This window comes from Tiliqua scincoides, chromosome 1, assembly GCF_035046505.1.
Source record: "Tiliqua scincoides isolate rTilSci1 chromosome 1, rTilSci1.hap2, whole genome shotgun sequence".
Taxonomy (NCBI): Eukaryota; Metazoa; Chordata; class Lepidosauria; order Squamata; family Scincidae; genus Tiliqua; species Tiliqua scincoides.
In genome coordinates, this window is record NC_089821.1 from 231,714,504 (window position 1) to 231,735,732 (window position 21,229).

At 46.0% G+C, this 21,229-nt stretch overlaps 1 protein-coding gene across 1 annotated transcript in view; it reads left to right on the forward strand.

Moving 5' to 3' along the window:
• The window catches only part of FMN2 (formin 2), a 203,130-nt gene that overhangs the window by 14,013 nt on the left and 167,888 nt on the right, over positions 1 to 21,229 (forward strand). The window contains exons 2-3 of the mRNA XM_066623047.1: positions 3,559 to 4,201; positions 5,224 to 5,501. Of these exons, the coding sequence (XP_066479144.1) occupies positions 3,559 to 4,201; positions 5,224 to 5,501 (921 nt within the window). The remainder of the gene's footprint in view (positions 1 to 3,558; positions 4,202 to 5,223; positions 5,502 to 21,229) is intronic.

The following is a 21,229-nucleotide window of genomic DNA, read 5'->3' on the forward strand; positions in this document are numbered from 1 at the left end:
CCACCACCCCACCTACAAGGACTCTTCCTCTTGAGTGCTTCCTATCTCATGTCCCTGCCCCTCACAGTGCTTGCCTCTTGTGGCATTTCTCCTGGGTGCAGCTTAGCCAGCCCCAGATGGTTGAAAGGATGGTGCAGGACCAGCACTGTTTGCCTCCAGTAACCAGACCCACCATGCTTCATCCCTCCCCATTGTGCCAAACACCAGGCTGGGTAGGTAGTTCCCCAGCATGCATGGTGCGCAGGCGACTGGCAACTGACCAGCCTGCACTAGCACTGGCTCAGCTGCGGCTTTCACACCAGGTCAGTCTGTGGCTGAGTATGGAGACTTTGCCTAGGTCATCAACAGAGTGGGGGATAGGCTTTGTGTGCATGCCATTTAGTAAGTGCCCATAGTGGCATGTGTGCCATAGATTGGCTACCCCATCCTAGAGTTACGTAAATATTGATCCAAATGGAAATGTTTAATAATCATTAACAATCGAAGCAGTGGATGCAATGGAACACTTTTTTGTCTACATGTATCCCAAATATTTAATAGCACATTAATAATACAGTTGTATTTTGTGTAATAAAGTTTGATTCTTAGTTTTGCTTATTTATACAAGTTCCCTCAGTAGCAATTTACTGCTACGGGTTGGACATCCTTTATCCAAAGTTCTTGGGACTAGACGTGTTTTGGATCTCAGACTCTTCCATATTTTGGAATACTTGTATATACATAATGAGAGACCTTTGGAATGGGGCCTAAGTCTAAACACAGAATTCATTTATGTTTCTTATACCCCTGATACAAATAAGGTATGAAGGTAATTTTACACAATATTAAATTATGTAAAATTTAAATTGTGCTTGAAACAAGGTTTGTGCATGAAACACAAATTGTTATTTTATATCTTTAGGCAAAAAAAGTTTTTTTTTTAAGTTATGTTGGCACTCCAGAAAGTTAAATATTTCAGAATATTTCATATTTCAGAATTCCAGATAAGGGGTATTCAACCTGTGTATTGTTCTACTGGCTAAATAAAAGCTTTATTCTTTTTCCTTTGACCATTCAAGGAGCCAAGTCACCCTGTTTGCCTAGCAATATTTATTATTACATTTTTATCCCACCCTTCTTCCAAGGATCCAGAGAAGTATTTATTGTTCTTCCTCTGATACATATTTACAAGCTTAAAATGTGTTTCTGTTTTTAAAAATAGAACAGCTGTGGTATACCACAGTCTCTCATCTCATGATAATGTATTGTGTATCTATGTTTTTATCCCCTCTTTTTGACCATAAATATCTCTTACGAAGCAGAACATCAAAAACAAGAATGCTAATAACATATCACAAAAACCAGAACCATTCTCTAGGAAGGAAGGGCTGGCATTCCTACTGCTGGGCTGCCCCTCCTCCTGGGAGGCAGGATCGGAATTTCAATGAACAGATACTCCTCCCACGTTGGGGCTGTCTCATGCTGCTCCCCACTTCCGGTCCTACCTTCTAGGAACAAGGACTGACCTCTCTTGTGCTCTGGCACGACATCAGTATTTTTTCTTTCTTTCTTTTTTTATTTTTCCTTCGGCCTTCTTCCCTGGACCAGGGGGGTAGAACTCCCCTCCTGCCTCCCAGGCTCTGAACAGCCCAGAGCCTGCCTGCTGGTGGAACTCAGCGCTGCCTCCAAGCAGGCAGGAACAGCGGGTTGGGGCGGCGTGGGAGGCTTCTGACCCCCTCCCCCGCTTGGAGCCGGCGGCGGACCCACACTGGCAGCAGCAGCAGCGCCTTCCCGGCAGGGCAGCCAGCAGGAGCACCAGAGCCATGTGACAGGCGCCATCTTGGGCCCTACCCCCTTCCCCGTGGGAGGCCCGGCCAGCCCAGTGGCAGAGCGCTCCACAGGCCCCAGCGACGCTATGCCCTGCAGGGGGCTCACCGGGGCAGCGAAGCACCCATCGGTAACCGCTCACCTCCAAGCGGCGGCAGTGAGGAGACGGCAGGTGGCGGGGTATCCCCCTCATCTGGCGTGGCCCCCCACAGACCTCCAATAGTGGCAGCAGCGAACCCGGTAAGCCCCCAGACAGCGCAGCCACCCCTTCTCAGCAGCAGTGGGCAGGAATGCCAACAGGCAGCGCACCCCGTGGGTGGCGCTACTGCACCCCTCACAGCGGGATCACTGTGGGGCAGGCACCCTCCAAGGGGGTCGCAGAAAAGGCCCCCCCTCCGGGCAGCACCTCCCACACTGGCTACCTGCCCTACTCCACGGGACAGGCCTGCTAGGTGGAGGGGAAGCATGGTGGGGGGGAAAGGTGAGCACCCAGGCAGGCTGAGCTGACCCCCCCCACCTTTTCTAGTCTTACAGCTTTGTGAGGCCCCCCCCCGGAGGACGGGAACCTGCAGTACCTGGGGCTACAGCCCCAAGGAGGATGGGAGGAGTACCAGAACCCACCTGGCACTGCAGTTACCCCAGGGGGACATGGTCCTACCATAAGCCGTTATGGGCCAGTCCGGGGGGGATGTTTGCGCTCTCCCAGGCCCAAATTGAGGACATGGTGCAATAGATCCTAGGGGAAGCCAGCAGCCCCAGGCCCACAGGGGACAAGAGGAACCATAAACGGCTCCCCCATCCTCATCCAGCTCCGATTCCACCGTCCCCGAGAAGGAGCCCCCCCCCCACGCAAGTGGCATAAGGCCAAGGGTGAAAAGGGCAATTCAGACAGACCCAACCACCACAAGCGAACCAAGGATTCCAGCAGGCAGCCTCCTGTGGATCCCTTCCCAGACCCCTTCAGACAGACCCTAGAGGCTGAATGGGGGGCACCCACTAGGTCCAGGCGTACCCCATGCTCTGTGGACAAACTCTATTGTCTGCCAGCTGACATGGAGCAGCTGAAGGTCCCAGGCGTGGACTCCCTGGTGGCAGCACTATCTTCCTCAGCCATGCTGCCCTCAGAGGGGGAGGGGGGCCCCAGGGACCCTTGCGACTGATGGGTGGAGAGCGCCCTCAAGAGGGATTTTGAGGCCTCTGCCCTAGCCCTTAGCGCATCAGCTGCCACCTCCATTATGACAAGAGCTCTTATGGCCTGGGTGGAGGAACTTATAGCCTCAAACAAGTCCCTGTCTAGGCCCACATGTAACACCCTCAAGAAGTTGTCGCTAGCAGCAGCCTTCTCAGCAGACGCGTCCCTGGAGGCCATGCAGTTCAGTGCTAGAGCGGTGGCTGCAAATGTAGTGGCTAGGAGGAACATCTGGCTCCGACACTGGAATGTAGATCAGGGCTCCCAGGCACGTCTGGTAGCTTTCCCCTTCACGGGGTCCAAACTGTTTGGTCAGGCCCTTGACCCCTTGCTGGTAGAAAGCAGGGACTGCCCTCCTGTAAGTGTAAGGTGCTGCCCTCAGCACACAAGGAGGCAGGCAAGTCAACAAGGCCAGGCTGGCCCTTTCACTCACAACATCCTGCATTCAGACCTAGAGGCTCCTTCAGGGTCTCCACCTTCCGCAAGCCCCGATGGGCCAAGTCGAAATTCTTCCCTGAGTCCCACTCCCCCGTGGGAGGTGATTCTTCTTCCTCTTCCCGCAGGGCCGCCAAGCCCACGCACTCTGCATGACGCCGGACCACGGACAGGGGGCCCCCAGATCGGAGGATGCCTCCAGCACTTTGCGGCATATTGGAGCAAGATCACCACAGACACCTGGGTGCTGGAGATAGTGACCAGGGGCTACTCTTTGGAGTTCAAGACCAAGCCCGGGAACTGCTTGTGGAGGGTGCCATGGTACAAGGTACAGGAGAAGCACCAGTGCATGCGAGCGGCGATTTGCCACCTGCTGGACATCGGAGCAGTCGAGCCAGTCCCACTGTCACAGAGGGGCAAGAGGGTCTACTCCACCTTCTTCCTGGTCCCAAACAAGAACGGCAGCACGAGATCGATCCTCGACCTCAAGTGGCTGAACCAGTTCCTCTGGAAGTGCCGTTTTAAGATGGAGACCTGGAGGTCCATAGTGGCAGCGCTGGAGAAGGGGGACGCGCTGGGCTCTGTGGACCTCTCCGATGCTTATATGCATATTCCAATACAACCGGATCATTGCCGCTTCCTGCGCTTCTGCTATGGATCATGCCATCTACAGTTCCGTGTTCTTGCTTTCGGCCTGACCTCAGCCCCACGCGTGTTCATGAAAGTCCTCGTGGCCCTCTTGGCTCACTTACGCCTCCAGGGGATTTTCCTGTACCCCTTCCTGGACGACATCCTGATCCGAGCCTCCTCCTCCTCCTCCTCCTCCTCTGTGCCCTAAGGGACATCCAGATCACTATAGACACCCTCGAGAAAGCGGATTCGTGATCAACAGGGATAAGAGCTGCCTGCAACCGAGCCACCAGTTGCTGCACCTGGGTCTGCTACTGGACACTACCGAGTACAGGGTCTCTCTGTCCCCGGAGAGGCGCAAGAAGATGTGGCAACTTCTGGAGACGCTGCTTGGGACACAGCAACAGGATGTGTTGATGCTAGCCAGGCTGTTGGGCATGATGGTGTCTTGCCAGGACGTTATACCATGGGCACGCTTCCATGCCAGGATGCTCCAGAGATTCCTCCCGCACTTCCAGCAAGAGATAGAGGGCAACATCCACTCCAAGACCTCCATCCCTCCCAAGGTCAGGAAGGAGCTGGCGTGGTGGAGGAGCCGCTCCAAACTGGCAGAGGGTTCCCCACTCTGCAACCCAGAGTGGACAGTGATCACCACAGATGCCAGCCTTCTGGGGTGGGGAGCCCACACAAGGGGGGTGGTCACCCAGGGAGCCTGATCCAGGGAGGAGTCCCGCATACACATCAACCTGCTGGAACTCAGAGCCATCCATCTGGCACTGGACAAGTTCATCCACCTGATCCAAGGCCAGCAAGTTCTAGTGAGGACAGACAACGTAACCACCAAGACTTATGTGAACAAACAAGGAGGCCTACGATCCACGGCCCTCCACAAAGAGGCCGAAGCCCATCTCGTAGCCATACGGGCAGAGCACGTGGCTGGAGTGGACAATGCTGCAGCGGATTGGCTAAGCAGGTGACAGATCCTGGAGACAGAGTGACAGCTAAACCCGTGGGTCTTCAGACTGGTGAGAGAGATTCAGGACCCCACTCGTGGACCTTTTTGCCATGAGAGAGAATGCGCAAATCCAAGATTCTTCGCAAGGGTCCCACAAGAAGGGGCAGAGGCCCCTGGCCTCAGGGTCTTTTATATGCCTTCCCACCAGTTCTGCTACTCCAGCGTCTCCTCAACAGAATCAGGCAGCTCTGCGCCAAAGTCATTCTGATCGCTCCCAAGTGGCCCAGACGTCCGTGGTTCCCAGAGCTCCTACACCTGTCAACACAGAACCATTGGACATTTCCGCTACAGCAGGACCTCCTGCTCCAGGGCCCGATGGCACATCCTCAGCCACACCTCTTCAGTCTGATAGCATGGAGGTTGAGCAAAGCATGCTAGGCAGGCTGGGGTATTCCGACAGGGTCATGACCACCTTGCTGGCCTCATGTAAGTCCCCCACTAGGAAGGTGTACCAGTCCACCTGGCGCACCATTATTAGGTGGGCAGAGACTAGGGGGTTCAGGGCAGTCATGGTTGGGGTAAAGCATGTCTTGGCCTTCCTGCAGGAGGGCCTGGACAAGGGTCTGTCCACCAACACACTCAAGAGACAGGTGGCGGCCCTCGGCAGCATCCTGAGAGTGGGCTCAGGGGAATCTATGTCATCCCATCCTCACATCCACAGGTTCCTGAGGGGGGTGGCACTGCTGAACCCCCCAACAGTCAACAGGTTCCCTAGCTGGGACCTGAACAAGGTTCTGGAGGCCCTCACTCAGGCACCCTTCAAGCCTCTGGCCTCAGTTACCATTAAGGAACTCATGTTCAAGGTTCTCTTCCAAGTGGCAATTACCTCAGCCAGGAGGATCTCGGAGCTTGGGGCCTTGACCATCAATTTTCTATAAGGACCAAGTGGTACTCCGCTTGGATCCGACCTTTGTCCCAAAGGTCAACTCCCTATTTCACAGGGCTCAGGAACTGATTCTCCCATCCTTCTGCCCCAAGCCGGTGCACCCCAGGGAGAAGGCATGGCACACTCTGGACGTATGTAGCACCATACATTATTACACCAGTCACACTAGAGACTTTAGGAAGTTGGAGTCCCTGTTTGTAACCTACAAGGGCTCCAACCAAGGCCACAAGGCCTCAGCCAGCTCACTAGCGCACTGGTTAAAAGTGTGCATACAGCTGGCCTACCAGGCCAGAGGGGAAGTTCCCCCAGAAGAGATCATGGCGCACTCCCTCAGGAGCGCTGCCACCTCAGCGGCGTTCGACGGGCATGCATCCCTCATTGAAATCTGTAGGGCGGCAACGTGGTCTTCGGTCCACACCTTCGCCAAGCACTACCGGATAACCACAGCCGCTTCATCGGACGCTGCTTTGGGGCATAAGGTGTTGCAACAGGTGGTGAGGCCGTGAGTGACCCCTTGCTGGCCCACCCTCTTGGTTGGCTCTGGTATATCCCAGCAGTAGGAATGCCAGCCCCTCCTTCCCAGATAAAGTAGGAATTTCTTACCTGAGAATTCCAGTTCTGGGAAAGGAAGGATGGCATTCCACCCGCCGCTTCTCCAGCTCAGGGGGTGCACTGCTACCTCAGGCCTCCCCATGGTGGGCAGAAAACCCTAGCGGGATCTTTTTGCATGGTTGTTGGGGTTGTTGGTTACTCCTACAGTTGGCTAGGTATCGCCATAGTCAACCCTCGCGGTGGACACGCCACAAATCAAGGGCCGGGCCACTGCTGAGGAGCAGGGCGACATCAGGTCTTTTCCTGCTTGTCGAGTCCGGACTGGGGAGCAGCATGGGATGCCCCCAACCTGGGAGGAGTATCCATTCATTGAGGTTCCAATCCTTCCTTCCTTTCCCAGAACTGGAATTCTCAGGTAAGAAATTCCTACTTTCCTCTTCACACATAGAAATCTGTAAAATGCAGAATCATCAGCAAAGCATCAAACAAGAATCAATATAGATACAGCAAAATCTGTCAATACAGCTATGGCTAAAAAAGTTAAGATGATCATCTCCCAGCACAGCTTAGGTAGGAGGTAGAATTACTGCAAGAGGTGACTACCTTTGCTCCTTCAGTAGCAAGTATTGCTATCAGCAAAATGGTGACGAATAGCATCCCTTGGAAAGTAGTTGTTACAGTTCTCAAGGAAAGCAGCAGTTCATATTTGCCCCATTCCTGATGTGTAAAACAGAACCCCCCAGAAGCCAATTAGTCTAGTTTCAAAGAGACAAAATTTTCCTTCTTCATCCTGTCACTGATTTCACACTGCCCAGATAATCAAGCCAGAATGTCAATAAATGCACAGATAGACCCAAGGAATACTGTACTCATTCCATAAAACATGAGCTACATCCATCATATAGCACAGGGAAAGTGACCATTTAAAACAGTCGTACAAGCATGAATGTGAATCATGTCTACATTAATACTTCACTGTATCTTCATCAGAACAGTTTTCACACACACTGCATGAGTAATAAGCACAGCGTTTTGGGGGGGAGTGGAAGGATTCCTATAATTTATCGTACCTATGTAATTCCTCAAAACATACATTACTGGGGTAGAATGGAACAGGAGCAGCTGGATAGGGCTGTTTGCTTTTGTCTTAGCTTTGGTTGATACAGCCCTACCCTCTACCGTGCAATTCTAAAAATTTAGCCAGGGCCTGTCTTTCAAGACCTAGTTGCAGAGCTAATACATGTTCTATCCCTCAAGAAAGAGACAGCAATCGAATGACTGTGGTGGAGTGAAGGGATGCTAATCCTTCCCACATGTAATGAGCAATGATGTAGGGAAATCATAAACCAGAGTAATGCAAGAAACTTGGCTAGTGATTTTTCTTAAAAACTGATCATCCCTGAAGGCATCAGATCCTGCAGATACCTATTTCTCTCCCCACCCAGCCTATGCTCCTGCTTGCAATGTTAGTCTAAACACAGCAAATTCTTCCTTGTTGTAACGAAGATTAAAGGATAGTGCTTGTACTGTAATGTTATGTCAGCAAGGTGGCAAAATCTGCCACTTTGGTTTTGTTATACTGTAACACATACAGTATCATGTATGGAAGCATTTGAACAAAAGTCAGATTTATCGAATTTTTTTTTCCATAAATACTGCATGGATCACCTTTCTGCTGCATTTATATGCAGAGCTGCCAAAGGAACCAAGGATCAATGTGTTTGTTCATTTTGTCTCTCGTGATAAATGCCCTCTGTTTTGGAGCAAAGCAATGTCACCAACCACAATACGTAAAAGGCAGCATTGGCAAGTCAATTGCTTCTATTTATAGCCCTTTGTAATCAGACTGTAAAATCTGGAGTTGAGCTTTCACTTCCCAGGCCTGCCTTTGGCAACTGCGTCTGCTTGGTTCCTCTGCCCCTAGCAACATCTTTGTTGCTAACTTCCTATCCAGTCTGAGTGGTAGGCTTAACTAGCACAGGACACTTGTGTTTTGAAAGCCTTATATAATGATCAATTCTGGGTTGAATGATTTCTTCTAGCTTGTACGTTACAGAATAATTCCAAAGAACTAGAGAAAGGAATTGGAGGGAAATGATTTATCAGATAATGCTTTGTGCTGAGGATGGAATAGACTGTCATTGCCTTTTGTCTTATCATGAAAAGGAGTGTGGTATATAGGTAGACTGCTGCTTGCCAGACATTTTACACAAAATCCAAATGTATCACTTCAGTTCTGAAAGTGGAACACACAGAGATTACAACTTTTTCTTCTACAATTCACATGCATGGTGAGCTAGGAGATTCTCTCTCTCTCTCTCTCTCTCGCACACACACACACACACACACACACACACACACACACACACACCCCTGTGTGATTTAAAAGTTAAAGCCAAGCCACAAATGTTATTTGTGTATTTACAAGTATTTTATGCTGGAATATCCATGCCCAAATCCAAAATGTGTGAAAGAAACAGTCCAGAGATATAAGTATGAAAGCAGAGGCTGAACAGAGCATCTCTTCTAGTTCATAGCTGCATTTCTACTGCAATAAAATGTGATTCAAAATGGATAGTCCACCCTTTAAACAGATGGTACATTTATCCCCAGCACTCTTCCTTAGGTGGGAGCTGCTGCTGGAAGAACTGGAGGGGGAAAAATAACCACAAGACTGAGTTAATGACTGAGTTGTCTGTGGGAGATCTGGCAGGCAGTGCTGGTCCTGCAGGTAAAGAAAGACATGCAGACCAGACAGCCAAGTTTTTCACTAGCTCACATTTGAAATAAGGAATGAATAAAGCCATTAATTGGTTTGAGTGGTATCAAGCTGGCATTCTTTGGAAACTTGTACATAAATGCTGCCATTCTTATATAATTGGCAAAAAGTCAAAAATGTTCCGTTTTCAGCCAAGCTACCAAAATTGCATATTAACATTGTGAACAATACAGTTCAGAAGAATTCTAACTAACTTGTTTTACAAATAATGTTGTGTGTGTATGTTTCTTTGAATTGCAGCCAATATTTATGTGCGAATTTAGGATGGAAATTTGGCTTTTTTGCCACCATCAAAACTGTTTTCCCAGTTTGCTTTGTATTAGTGCTTCCTGCCTCTCTCTTTCAGATTTTGCCTTGATGTTTTCGTAATCAGCATTTATATTTTTACAATAGATTGATGTGGAGTAGTAACATGTGAAGCTACTAGGGTTTTAGGAAAAGCTTTCCCCTCAATACTGAATTATTCCAGGAAGCTAGAATCTGGAAGAGGAAATTTTCAGTCTTTAAACTTGACTTTCAGGTACTTTAGAAAATGTCATCTTGGTTGTTTTCAACTAAGAAATGCAAGCTTTTCCACGCAAAACAGAAAGATGCATTAACTTGTCATAAGCTTTCTCTTTTAGCACTTCCCTTCACGGCCTTAGTAGATGCTCAGACCCATCATTGTATTCTGAATTTCATACAGTTTACAGCAGGGGTGTCAAACATAAGGCCCGGGGGCTGAATGTGGCCTGCAGAAGCTTTTTATCCATCCCTCAGGCTCTCAGCTGCTGAACAGTGCTGCGGAGTTACTGCTGAAAGGGCAGGCCACTTGAAAATTGGGCTCTCCAGTATCTTGAAATATCATCAAGATTTGAGTGTTTTCTCTTCTGTCATTTGCAGCTAATGAGTTCCTAAGTGAGAAAAAGTACTTATTTTTGGTTTTGAACTGTTTAATGACATCACTTCCTGTCTAATGACATCATTTCCGGCCCTCAGCAAGCATATGAGTGCTATTTGGCCCTCGATATGAAACGAGTTTGACACCCCTGGTTTACAGTGTAATTGGTGTTAAAGAAGGATTGTGATTTCCCCTTGTTACATAAACAGGCCATGCACAACATTGCCACTCTAGCCCTAAGAATGCATCTGCTGTCAGCAAGAGTTCAAGCTCTTAATCTCTTAAAAAAAAAAAATTAACTCAGTGGAGTGAAAATTTGACAAATAAAAACTGAAGCAACAGAGAATCGGGTGAAACATTCTGATGCAGGAAAGTGCAACAAAATTAGTTATCTAAAGTACAGTCTCTCCCTATAATTAGCAGAGAAGCAAGAGACTACCTTTGTGTGTGATATGAACATCTATGTACACTATAAGAATCTCCACAATTCTGAGTAGTTCATATTCTTTCAATTGGAGAGTCCCGGGATTGAATCTGAGACTATGCAAGCAAAGTGCATGCATGCAGACTCAGATTCAATCCCTAGTTCTTGGGCCAGTGGCTTATGAAATGGCTCTTTATATCCTTATAAGCTACATATTCCAACAGTTGTTTTGCCTTGAGGGTTTCTGACTTGTGTCGTCATGTGTCCCCTCCAGTAGTTTATCTTAAAAGAAATTGATAGCTCCTTGCACATGACCGTATATACTACTATTTTATGTCAAGCTGAGTTTTCAATTCAACTTCATGATATTAAATGATATTAAATTAATTAAACTTTGATGATATTAAAACTATGTTTGATGGTGGTGTTGGCAACCTTCAGTCTCGGAAGACTATGGTATTGCGCTCTGAATGGTGGTTCTGGAACAGAGTGTCCTTTCCAGTGCGCAAAGCCTGGGTAGAGTAGATATGGAGGATAGACTGTTACCCATGCAGCAAATCCCCCCTCTCCATGTGTCTGAAATGGTCCAATGGAAAGGCAGAAGCCAATACGGTTGGTTCCAGCGGCATCGCAGGAGTTGCCAGAATGTGACTGTGTTCAGCCATGAACTGCCTCAGGGACTCTAGGTCCGGATTTTGCCTCGAGGTTGACTCCTGAAGCCTCTTCCATAACTGGATGTAGCCACAAGGCAGTGGAGGTCTGGGATCAGAGTTTTCCTTCTCTCAGATGAGCTGCCTTCCCAGGCTGAGCGGTCCCATCTACCTGGTGGCTGTTTAGTCGCCTCTTACGACAAGTACAGCCAAACTGAGGACCTATTCTTATCCCCCAGATCCCAGGGGTTTTGATGGTGTAATGTGCAAGAAAACCGCCCTTAGAGATCCAAGTCTCTTGAGACTGTGGTCATTAAGTGATGAATATGCATAAATAAACTTGCCTCTGGATGGGTTACATTTCACAGCAATCCCTGCATTATTGCCACAGTAACACCCCACTAGCAGGCTCATAACTGGCCTTTGTTTGCATGGAAGAGCTGCTTATGTGACTCACAGTCATGATCCTGCTACAGTTTCCATATAGGCAGCAGTATTTTTGGTTGTCATTTGACTAAGGACCTTTTTAGATGAACAAGGTTTAATTTGAACAGCAGATGTGAAGTTCACTTGCTGCATATACATGTTTTCTTCTGAGGTTGTGCTTCTGTTGTAGGGCAATATTTTGTAAATGGAAAAATGTGAAGCAGTTATGGTCAGTGGCATAATTAGGAAAAAAATTGTAAGTTTTCTTCTTGTCTGCATTTCATGAATGTCTTTTGATTCATTATATTCTTTTGTATGCTTCTCCACTGTACATATGCTGCAGTGCTCATCTAGTCCACGCTCTTTTTTAAAAGTGTGCAAACAGTAGCAAAGTCACATCCCTTATTGCCTTACCATCACACGAACCCTTTTTTCCCTCTGTGGTGGTGTACGTTATCTCCATCCCCCACTCTGCTATGCAGTTGCTTCACTACAGACCCATTACATGGGGGTGACTGAGTTCTATGTTGGTCCTGGATCCACTGGTGTCGCTAGGGGGTGCAGGGGGTGCGGGCCGCACCGGGTGACGCACCAGGGGGGTGACGTGCCCTGGGGGGAGGATGTGCTAACTTCACGGCATTAGGAGCTACTGTGTCGTGCCATACACCGTTGAATGTGGAATGGCTAGCAGAGTGCAATGCAAAAACAGAATTGAAATAGCTCCTTTCCTTCAAAAGATATGGCCAAAAAACTGGAAGGAAGGAAAAAATGCGTGGAGCCTTATGGAAAGTGAAAGTGAGCCGTATTGCGCGTTTACTCGCGATTAGGTGTAATTGCCATAGTCCGTTGGAAAGGGCAGGCAGAGATGAATCCAATGACACCACAGTGGGTCCCGATCCAATGAATGCAGCCTCCAAAAAACATCCGAGAAGGTCCCATCCTTCCCAGCTGCAGTCTGAGCCCAAACGAAGTCACGTGGCCGTGTTTACTTGCGAGTAGTCCGTTGGAAAGGGTAGGCTGAGAGGACTCCAAGGATGTCAGAATGGTCCTGATCTAATGAATGCAGCCCCCAAAAACACAAAAGAGAGAAGGAGGTCCCTGCCTCCCTCCTAGCTGCAGTCTATTGAGCCCTATGGAAAGCCAAGCAGCCTTGCGGTTATGTCTTACTCGCGAGTAGGCAGAGGTGCCTTGGCTGCTGGTCAGGCCAGGCAAAGGGGAATGTGAGGACACCAGAAGGGTCCCGATCCGATGGAGCTGGAGATGCTCCAGAAGGCAGCCTCTCACCCCCCACTAAAAAGGACAAAAAAGATGCTTGAACTGGTAAGGGGAAAGTTTTCTATTTTGCACTTGCAAAGCCAGGAGGGTCTTTGTATTGATATGCCTGAAATAGAAGAACTTTAAACTGGGCACTGGGGAGGGCTGGAAATCTCACTCTTTTTGGGGGGTTGTTATTGCAGGCAGACTACAGAGTAAGCTCCATTGACCACTATGGGACTCTACAAGTTTTCAAAATCACTAAAATCAGAGTTTGGCGGAATAATGCCATCGTGTTATATATCAATCAATGCATAATTTCATGCAGAATGCAATGAAACAAACCACATTGAAATATCTGTGTTCTAACAAAAGGTATAGCCAAAAAAACAGTGGGGGCGGGGCGATGGCACATCACCATGCCCACCACCTGGGCCGTTGCCCCGCCCACTGCATGGAGTGACATGCAGGCCTCTGATGCAAATCCTAGTGATGCCACTGCCTGGATCACAGCTTGCAGGAATATTGCACAAGACATAATACTTGGCGAACACCTTTGGGGACCTATTTTTGATTGTGTACAGAAGCTCAGAAAGCTACACAGAGGATTAGAATCATGTGAATAGTGGGGGAGGGGGGAAACTTTGGCTTTATATATATATTTTCCTTTGCAAAAACCTTTAATTCCTTTGGAATTAAATATATCTTATAGCTATACTGAGAAATTTCCTATATACTCATCAAATTTTCTGATTTCTGTTTGCTAAAACAGGTGAGCAGATTCTATGGTAAGACTATTATTTTTGATTACATTCTATCAGCTAGTTGTATGGCTTTGATAAAGAATATGACACATTTCTAACATTGCAGAGTGAAAACAAGTATGAATGAGATTCTTGGCTACTGGACCATAGACTGACACTCAGTTTAGAGTGAACTTTTTAATGTTAGGAAAATTACATTTCTTACATTAAAATAATAAACCATTGTATGAATATGATAGAAGCAGATATAGTAACCTACTGGGTCATGAAGGTAGTTGGTGGCTGTAGTCCTTTCAGTAAGCCTGAGCTAATCGGATTGAAGAGAGGAGAAAGTGAGATACTCCCACTTATACTGCCATGAAGTCTTAGAGAATCATCCCTAAATCCCTGAATAATGATGGCCCTTCCTGCTTCTTTGCAAAGGTATAGCACGCTGTGAGTTGATCAATGACTATTAGTGTTCCTTGTGAGCATTAGGGTTAGCCTGAGTTTGCTGATAATATTATCTGCATGACAGTTCCTGCCATCTCTTGATAATTTGAATATCTGGAAAAGCTGCAGTTAATCGACATATGATGAATTTCCACAAATTATTTGTTTCTTATGCTCAGACAGTTACTTCCTAATAGGAACCAAACTATGAAGTAATCTTCTGAAACAATCATGTAAGATGAGTAGTTTGATGATGTGATTCCTCTAAATCAGTTCGAATGTTAGTCTCCATCATTTTACAGCTGTGATAGCCTGGATTCCAGTTCACGCTAGAGAAGGAAAGCAGTCATTTTCAATAGTAATATTTGTCTGCATGTGACTGAACACCAACAGTTCTAAAATGACAATCCATTATTTATTGTGTGTATTTTTAAGTAGCTAGCCATAGAAAGCTGTACAAAGGATGTGCAAAACCAAGCCTTCTCAATTATTTTCCCAGGAATTTCTACCTGACTGAAAAGTGAGACTGCATGTTCAGGGTACTTGTCTCACTGAAGCTACAATTACTCAGTATAAGCTAAAATCAGTATAAGCTAAAATGACTAATAACTAACAATTGTGATAGTGGAGCATTTCTACCACAGTTATTAATGGGCTTCCTAGCACTGTCAGAATATATATATATATATATATATATATATATATATATATATATATATATATATATATATTCTGTATATTTTGTGCAGTCCTTTATAGATTTATAGATTTATAAATATAAAGACTGCACAATTTATATATATATAAATGCTAGGACAGTGCTAGACAGTGCTGCAGACATATGTCATACATAACACACACACACACACACACACATATATATATAATATATATGTCATATATATATATGTCATATATATGTCATATATATATATTTTAGGTCATATGTGTTATGTATGACATATGTCTGCAGACATATATATGTCATATATATATTTTTAGGTCATACATAACACATATGACCTAAAATATATATATATGACATATATATGTCTGCAGACATATGTCATACATAACACATATGACCTAAATATATATATGACATATATATGTCTGCAGACATATGTCATACATAACACATATGACCTAAAATATATATATATGACATATATATGTCTGCAGACATATGTCATACATAACACATATGACCTAAAATTATATATATATATGTGTGTGTGTGTGTGTGTGTGTGTGTGTGTGTGTGTGTGTATATATATATATATATATATATATATGACAGCAGAGTCACAACTGATCACAACCAACTTGCAAGATTGTGCAGTCCTCATTGTCTCTTGGCCCAGGAAACCATGCCTGAATGGTGTTAGAGAACAGTCATTTTTTTCCTCAGCCTCCCCCCTCCATTGCTCAGGGCTCCTTGGAAACTGGAGTACAGAAAGGGAGGGTCCTAAAAATTCGATGAGAGAAATTGCTATCCTCTGATGGAATGGCTTTAGAATATTCAGTCACAGTTGCTGATTTATTTTGTACTACTGTATAATAGAAAAAGGCCACAGAGAGCCTTAGAAGGTGTCTGAGTTGAGCATGATTGTGTATCAGTGTATTTAATTTCAGCATTGCAAGTAGCAGCGCTCTCAATTAATCCAGCTTTGCCTAAGCAAAATAACAACTGCATTCTTATGGTAATTAGGCTTTTTAAGGAATGTGCAGATGGAAGGAAGAAGGGAATTGAATTGACTCAATGCAATTCTTTTTCTAAGAGCTATATGTGATGCTCAGGAAATGACAATCATCACTATCCCTACTAAATACCAAATGGTGTCTCCGAGTCAATAGTTGTGTTTTTTTAAAAAATAATCTACTGTTATAATCAAAGCATTTTATATCTAAGCTGTCAGGGAAGAGGAGCTGGGGGGAAGCAGGCTGACTGAGGGGGAAGCATCTAGTGGTTAGTACCCATGCACCTCTTCCTGCTCCCTGCTTTTCCTTTACTGGACTAGCAGCTGAAAGGTAGTTTGTATCCCCTGCCACCATCCCAGGCTGCAGAGACAGGTTGGGGGTGGGGTTATCTGGTTAAAATTCCTGACAATTAACTACCCATGGTAGTCTCTGCAGGGCAAAGAGGCATGACAACCCATTGAAGTATCTGTGAACGTGGACTAAGCAGACAAAGAGTCAAAATGTAACTCGTTTATTTAAAAGTCCAAAAGAAAAGGAATTAAACAATATGGGGAAAGAAAAGGGATAATAAAAGTACAAGCAGGCAGATGGAAAATACCTGCACTTCACTGGAAAGTACATAGAGGTTTGTTCAAATAAAAATAGTAACCAGTAATATCCAGCAGATGGAGCAGAGATGCTATGCAATAACACAGCCCACAGCTCACCCCACCATGCTTTGCTACATTAAACTGGATGGAGTTGGCAGGCTGAGTGCAGAGTAAAAATAGCAAGCAAAGCAAAATAAATTAATATCCTGATCGTGTCTGTCTATAAATGGTTCCTAGCACTTGTGACTTGCACTTGTTCCACAAATCTGCAGTCTCTGCACTTACTCTCAATTAAATGGGTGTTTTCCGAGTGCCAGTGCTAGACTCCCCCATGGTACATAAACAGAAAGTCACCCAGCGCCTCCTGGTTCTGGGACCTTGTAGTTTTGATTTGAAGAAGAACTGCAGCCCCCTCCTGATCATGGCCTCTGAGAGGAATTTCATCAAGGGGTACAAAGTTTCTTTGGGCCCCTTTGCAAAGGGGAGGGGTGAAACAAAGCAGGGCAGGGTGGTGATGGGTGAGCAGAATGGGGCAGGGAGGGGTAAAACAGGATGGGGAGAAGGTAGAGGCAGCTGGAAAAGTCTTTGGAGCCGAGGTCTACCCACCCATGTGGCATCAGCAGCTAGATACAGTAATATGGAAAACCAAACACCCTCCTCAGTCTCTCTAAAATCTTTTAAATATAGAAAATCATTGCAGAAAATTAATATCATATTTAGGCTCACACTAGAATGGAAAGTGTCATGTTCATACCAAAACTTATTTCTGCAGCAGCTGTAGTCTTTCAGCTGTGTCCCTGAGCTCCCATATACTACTTCATGGTAACCAGGTGCACAAGCCAAAGAGCTACTGTAGCAGTCTAGTTTCTTCCCAGATTTGACATAGTGTTAAGGAGTGTCATGTATGAATTCCTTGGCTCAGCATATATGGCTTGCCAGTAGCTGTAGCCACACGCTCGTGGTCGTGTCCGCAGCATCCCATGTAGGCAACAAGTCTGACTAGATAGGAAAATGCCAGATCCTAGGACATTTCTGGGCCCCCTCCTTTGGCTCCTGGGCCCCCTTTCTGACCTTGGGCCCAGGTACAAATTACCCCCTTTACCCCCCTCTCCTAGGCCCTGCTCCTGATATATCCTTACCAGGGGGAGGATTGTGCTCAATGCTGTAAAGTATGCAAGGTGTGCTTTGCTTAGAATACCTCTACTGCATACAGAAGTAATCACTGCATAAGTGAGTGTTTTATATTATGGAGAATGCCAGAAGATGCAGCTTCACCCATTACAGAGATGCATTGATAGGAGGAGCAGCCAGCGGATAAAACCCTCCATTCTCCATCCTATGACATGTTGGGATGTAGTCAAAGTGGGAGGAGTGCTAGGACTTCTCCTTCAGCAGGAGTGGTGGTGTCATTAGCAGGAGCACTCAGGTATCATCTTTGAAATCTTTACTTTGAAAGCTGAGAAGCATTAGGTACAGCAGGAAACAAACCTAGAAATTTGCTAAGGGGCACTGATACGTTCATGTCCAGGCTGCCATATTGTGTGGGTGGTAGTGGGGGAGAGGAACTCTGCCTTTGCTTAACTGAATTTTTTAATAGGTTTGCAACTTTCAAAGGGTAGCTGTATTAGGTCCCAATCCTAATCAACTTTCTAGCACCGGGGCAGCCGCAATGCAGCCCCAAGGTAAGGGAACAAATGTTCCCATATTTTGAGGAGGCCTCTGGGACTGCCTTCCCAACACAAGAAGCAGTGCATATCCCATAGGCACAGCAGCACCGTCACTGGAAAATTGGATAGGATTGGGCCCTTAGAGCCCAATCCTATGCATGCCTACTCCGTTGTATGTCCCATTATATAGTCAATGGGACTTACTCCCAGGAAAATGTACCAAACCACACTTTCCTGAGAATAAGCTCCATTGAACACAATAGGGTTTACTTCTGAGTAGACCTGGTTAGGCTTGTGCCCTACGTCTCTTGCAGAAAAAACAAGACAGTCCTGTGGCATCTTACTCTTTTTTTATGGTATGCATATAAATCAGTATGGAACTAGTTCTAGAGCTGATTTCTGCTGAGTCCTGGCTTAAATTACCCTGAAGGTAATGCTTGTTTATCAGACTTGCTCCTCTGTGAAGTATCTTAGGCCTGGTGTACACGTGAAGCAGACTGTGTACATGTGTGGTGCACATGGCCTCCAATCAGTATCCAAAATAATTAGCCACTTAATGCTTATAAGCCAGTTTGTCTCATGTCTATGTTTTCCCTGGTGATAGATTAATAACCAAATAGTATGGGCTCTAATATTTTGAGGGCCTACTTGCTGATTTCCTTTCCATTTCAGTAATTATTGTTTTCTGTCTCCTATCAGAGGTCTCTGGTACAACTTACTTTTGTCTCAGTAACTTCCCAACTGTTTAGGAACTTTGGATTGGGTACGTCATCAAATCTTTAATGAAAATCCAAGCATATTAAACTGATGGGATCTTGTTATTCAAATGTTCATTGCCACTATAAACATTCAAATAAATTAGTGGGCCATTAAGTCACTTTTCAAATTCCATTGATCTTTCCCTGTACATGCCTTGTCTAGCCAAGCTGCTTTTAATTATGATAGTCATATATGGGGAGAGGGAGAGAGAGAGAGAGTGTGTGTGTGTGTACTTGCATGCATAAACTGGAGCTTTTCCATTCTTTTCCTCCATTGCTCTGCATGGGAAATCACATTTCAAAACAGGCTGCCTCAGACTTCAGTGATTGTGTGGATGTGCTTGGGGCTACTTTGTTTCCTAAGTGACTTGGTGGCTCAGAAACCATATCACACACACAAGGAGGTCACCACAAAGCACTTGGATTGGAGCCCCAGCCTTGTATCAAGTCTCACCTTTGTGACACAAGTGCTATTCACACATTACATTTTATGCTTGTAAAATCTGTATACAGTATATATACATTATTGTATGCCCATGTACAGTATGCATTCTGTCCAATGCACATACAGTATTATACATATGTATACATATGAGTGGTCCAGTCTCCTGATTCACTTTTAAAATGAATGCATGTAAAGTTATTCATACAAAAAGTATGCATGTACAGATACCTCTATCTGATGGTTTTCCCTATGTCTGGAGATGTTTGAAAATGATGTTATTTGTTTTACTCAGAAGTAAGTCCATTGTGTTCAGTGAGACTTAGGCTGTAATCTGTCTTACTACTGGAAACAATCTACCTATGTCCCTTCATTTTCAGTTTTCTATAGAACCTAGGGCCCCATCCTATCCCAACTTTTCAGCACTGATGCAGCCATGCCAACAGAGTGTGTGCTGCATCCTACAAGCTGGGATGGTGGTAGAAACCCGCAGCGGTAAGGGAGCATTTGTTCAGGGCTGCTTTGCCGTTGCATTAGCCCAGGAAAGTTGGAAAGGATTGGCCTCTTAGATAAACTTTTCTACCTTGTTCTTGTAGCAAAATCCCTGGATGTTCAAATTCACGGATTTGAGGACCCCAAACCCTCCAAATCCAACCAGAGCTGTGCTTCGGTCTGGTCCAGAGGGTGATCTGAGGGTCAGAAAGTCTCCTCAGCCCTCAGAATGCTCATTTTGGGCAAAAAAAAGGAACTTCTAGTTTCTCAGGTGTCATAGACCTAGGGTCTCAGGTTCAGTCAACCTCAAAACCCTCAAGTCCTTTTCCAGTAGTACTGCCACTACCCTGTATTAGCCAGTGACCCAGTCCAGGGAAACTGGGCCCTTCCGGACTTACTGCTAGCCCTTGTAGGTACTAAGCGCCTTCTCCGATTAGGACTCGACCCTCAAGGCTCTAGATCAGGGGTGTCCAAACTTTTTGTCAGGAGGGCCACATCATCTCTCTGACACTGTCAGGGGCCAGGGAAAAAAAAAGAATTAATTTGCATTTAAAATTTGAATAAATTTACATACATGAGTTTATTAGAGATGGAACTTATATGAATGAAGGTCTTGTAGTAGCTCAAGGTCTATAAAAGGTCTTGCACAAAGCAAGGCCAGCCTTTCCTTTGCTGCCACTGCTGCATCACAGATGTTAAACAGCAAGTTGTGGAGGGAGCCCTCGTCCCACAGCTCAGGTGAGAGGTTGAACAGTCATCCTCATGCCAAGAGCAGTTGCATCGGGCCAGCATGGGCTCCAGCAAGTCTCTGGAGGGCCAGAGGCTCATTGGAGACTGGGGGCTCCCTGAGGGCCTGATTGGAAGCCCCCGAGGGCCGCAAGTGGCCCCCGGGCCAGGGTTTGGGCATCCCTGCTCTAGACCACAACGAGCACTTGGTAGCTTGACTGAATGGCTAGGCAGGATTCTGAACTGTAGTTCCCAGTAGTCAATAATACAGCCTTATAAAAGATATTTTAGTTTATTAAAGTACATGAGGTTACACATGGGCAAGAGGTCTGGTCTAGAGGGTAGAGCCTCCGTTTGCCTGAAGGTAACATCCGCAGGTCGCCAGTTTGAGGCCACCGGCACCATGAATGGTGAGACCTTGAAACAGCTGACAAGCCAAGCTGAGTTATTCCACCTGCTCTTTGGTGTGAGCAAAGAAGCGTCTTGGCTGCCCTCCATGTGAGAGATGAAGGAGCTGCTTGTCAGCTTGCGTGGGAGGAAACTGGAGGCCAGAATGTGATACCAGATCAGAAAGATCCATCTGAAATGTTGTGGTTCTTGAAAGATAGAACCTTTCTTCAATTGTAAAAATCCCTATGGGAATTTAGAACAGCCTGCCTTTGTAAACTGCTGAATAAAGTCTGAGGAGAAATCTGACGACCAGGAAAGGCGGTATATAAATACCTGTATTA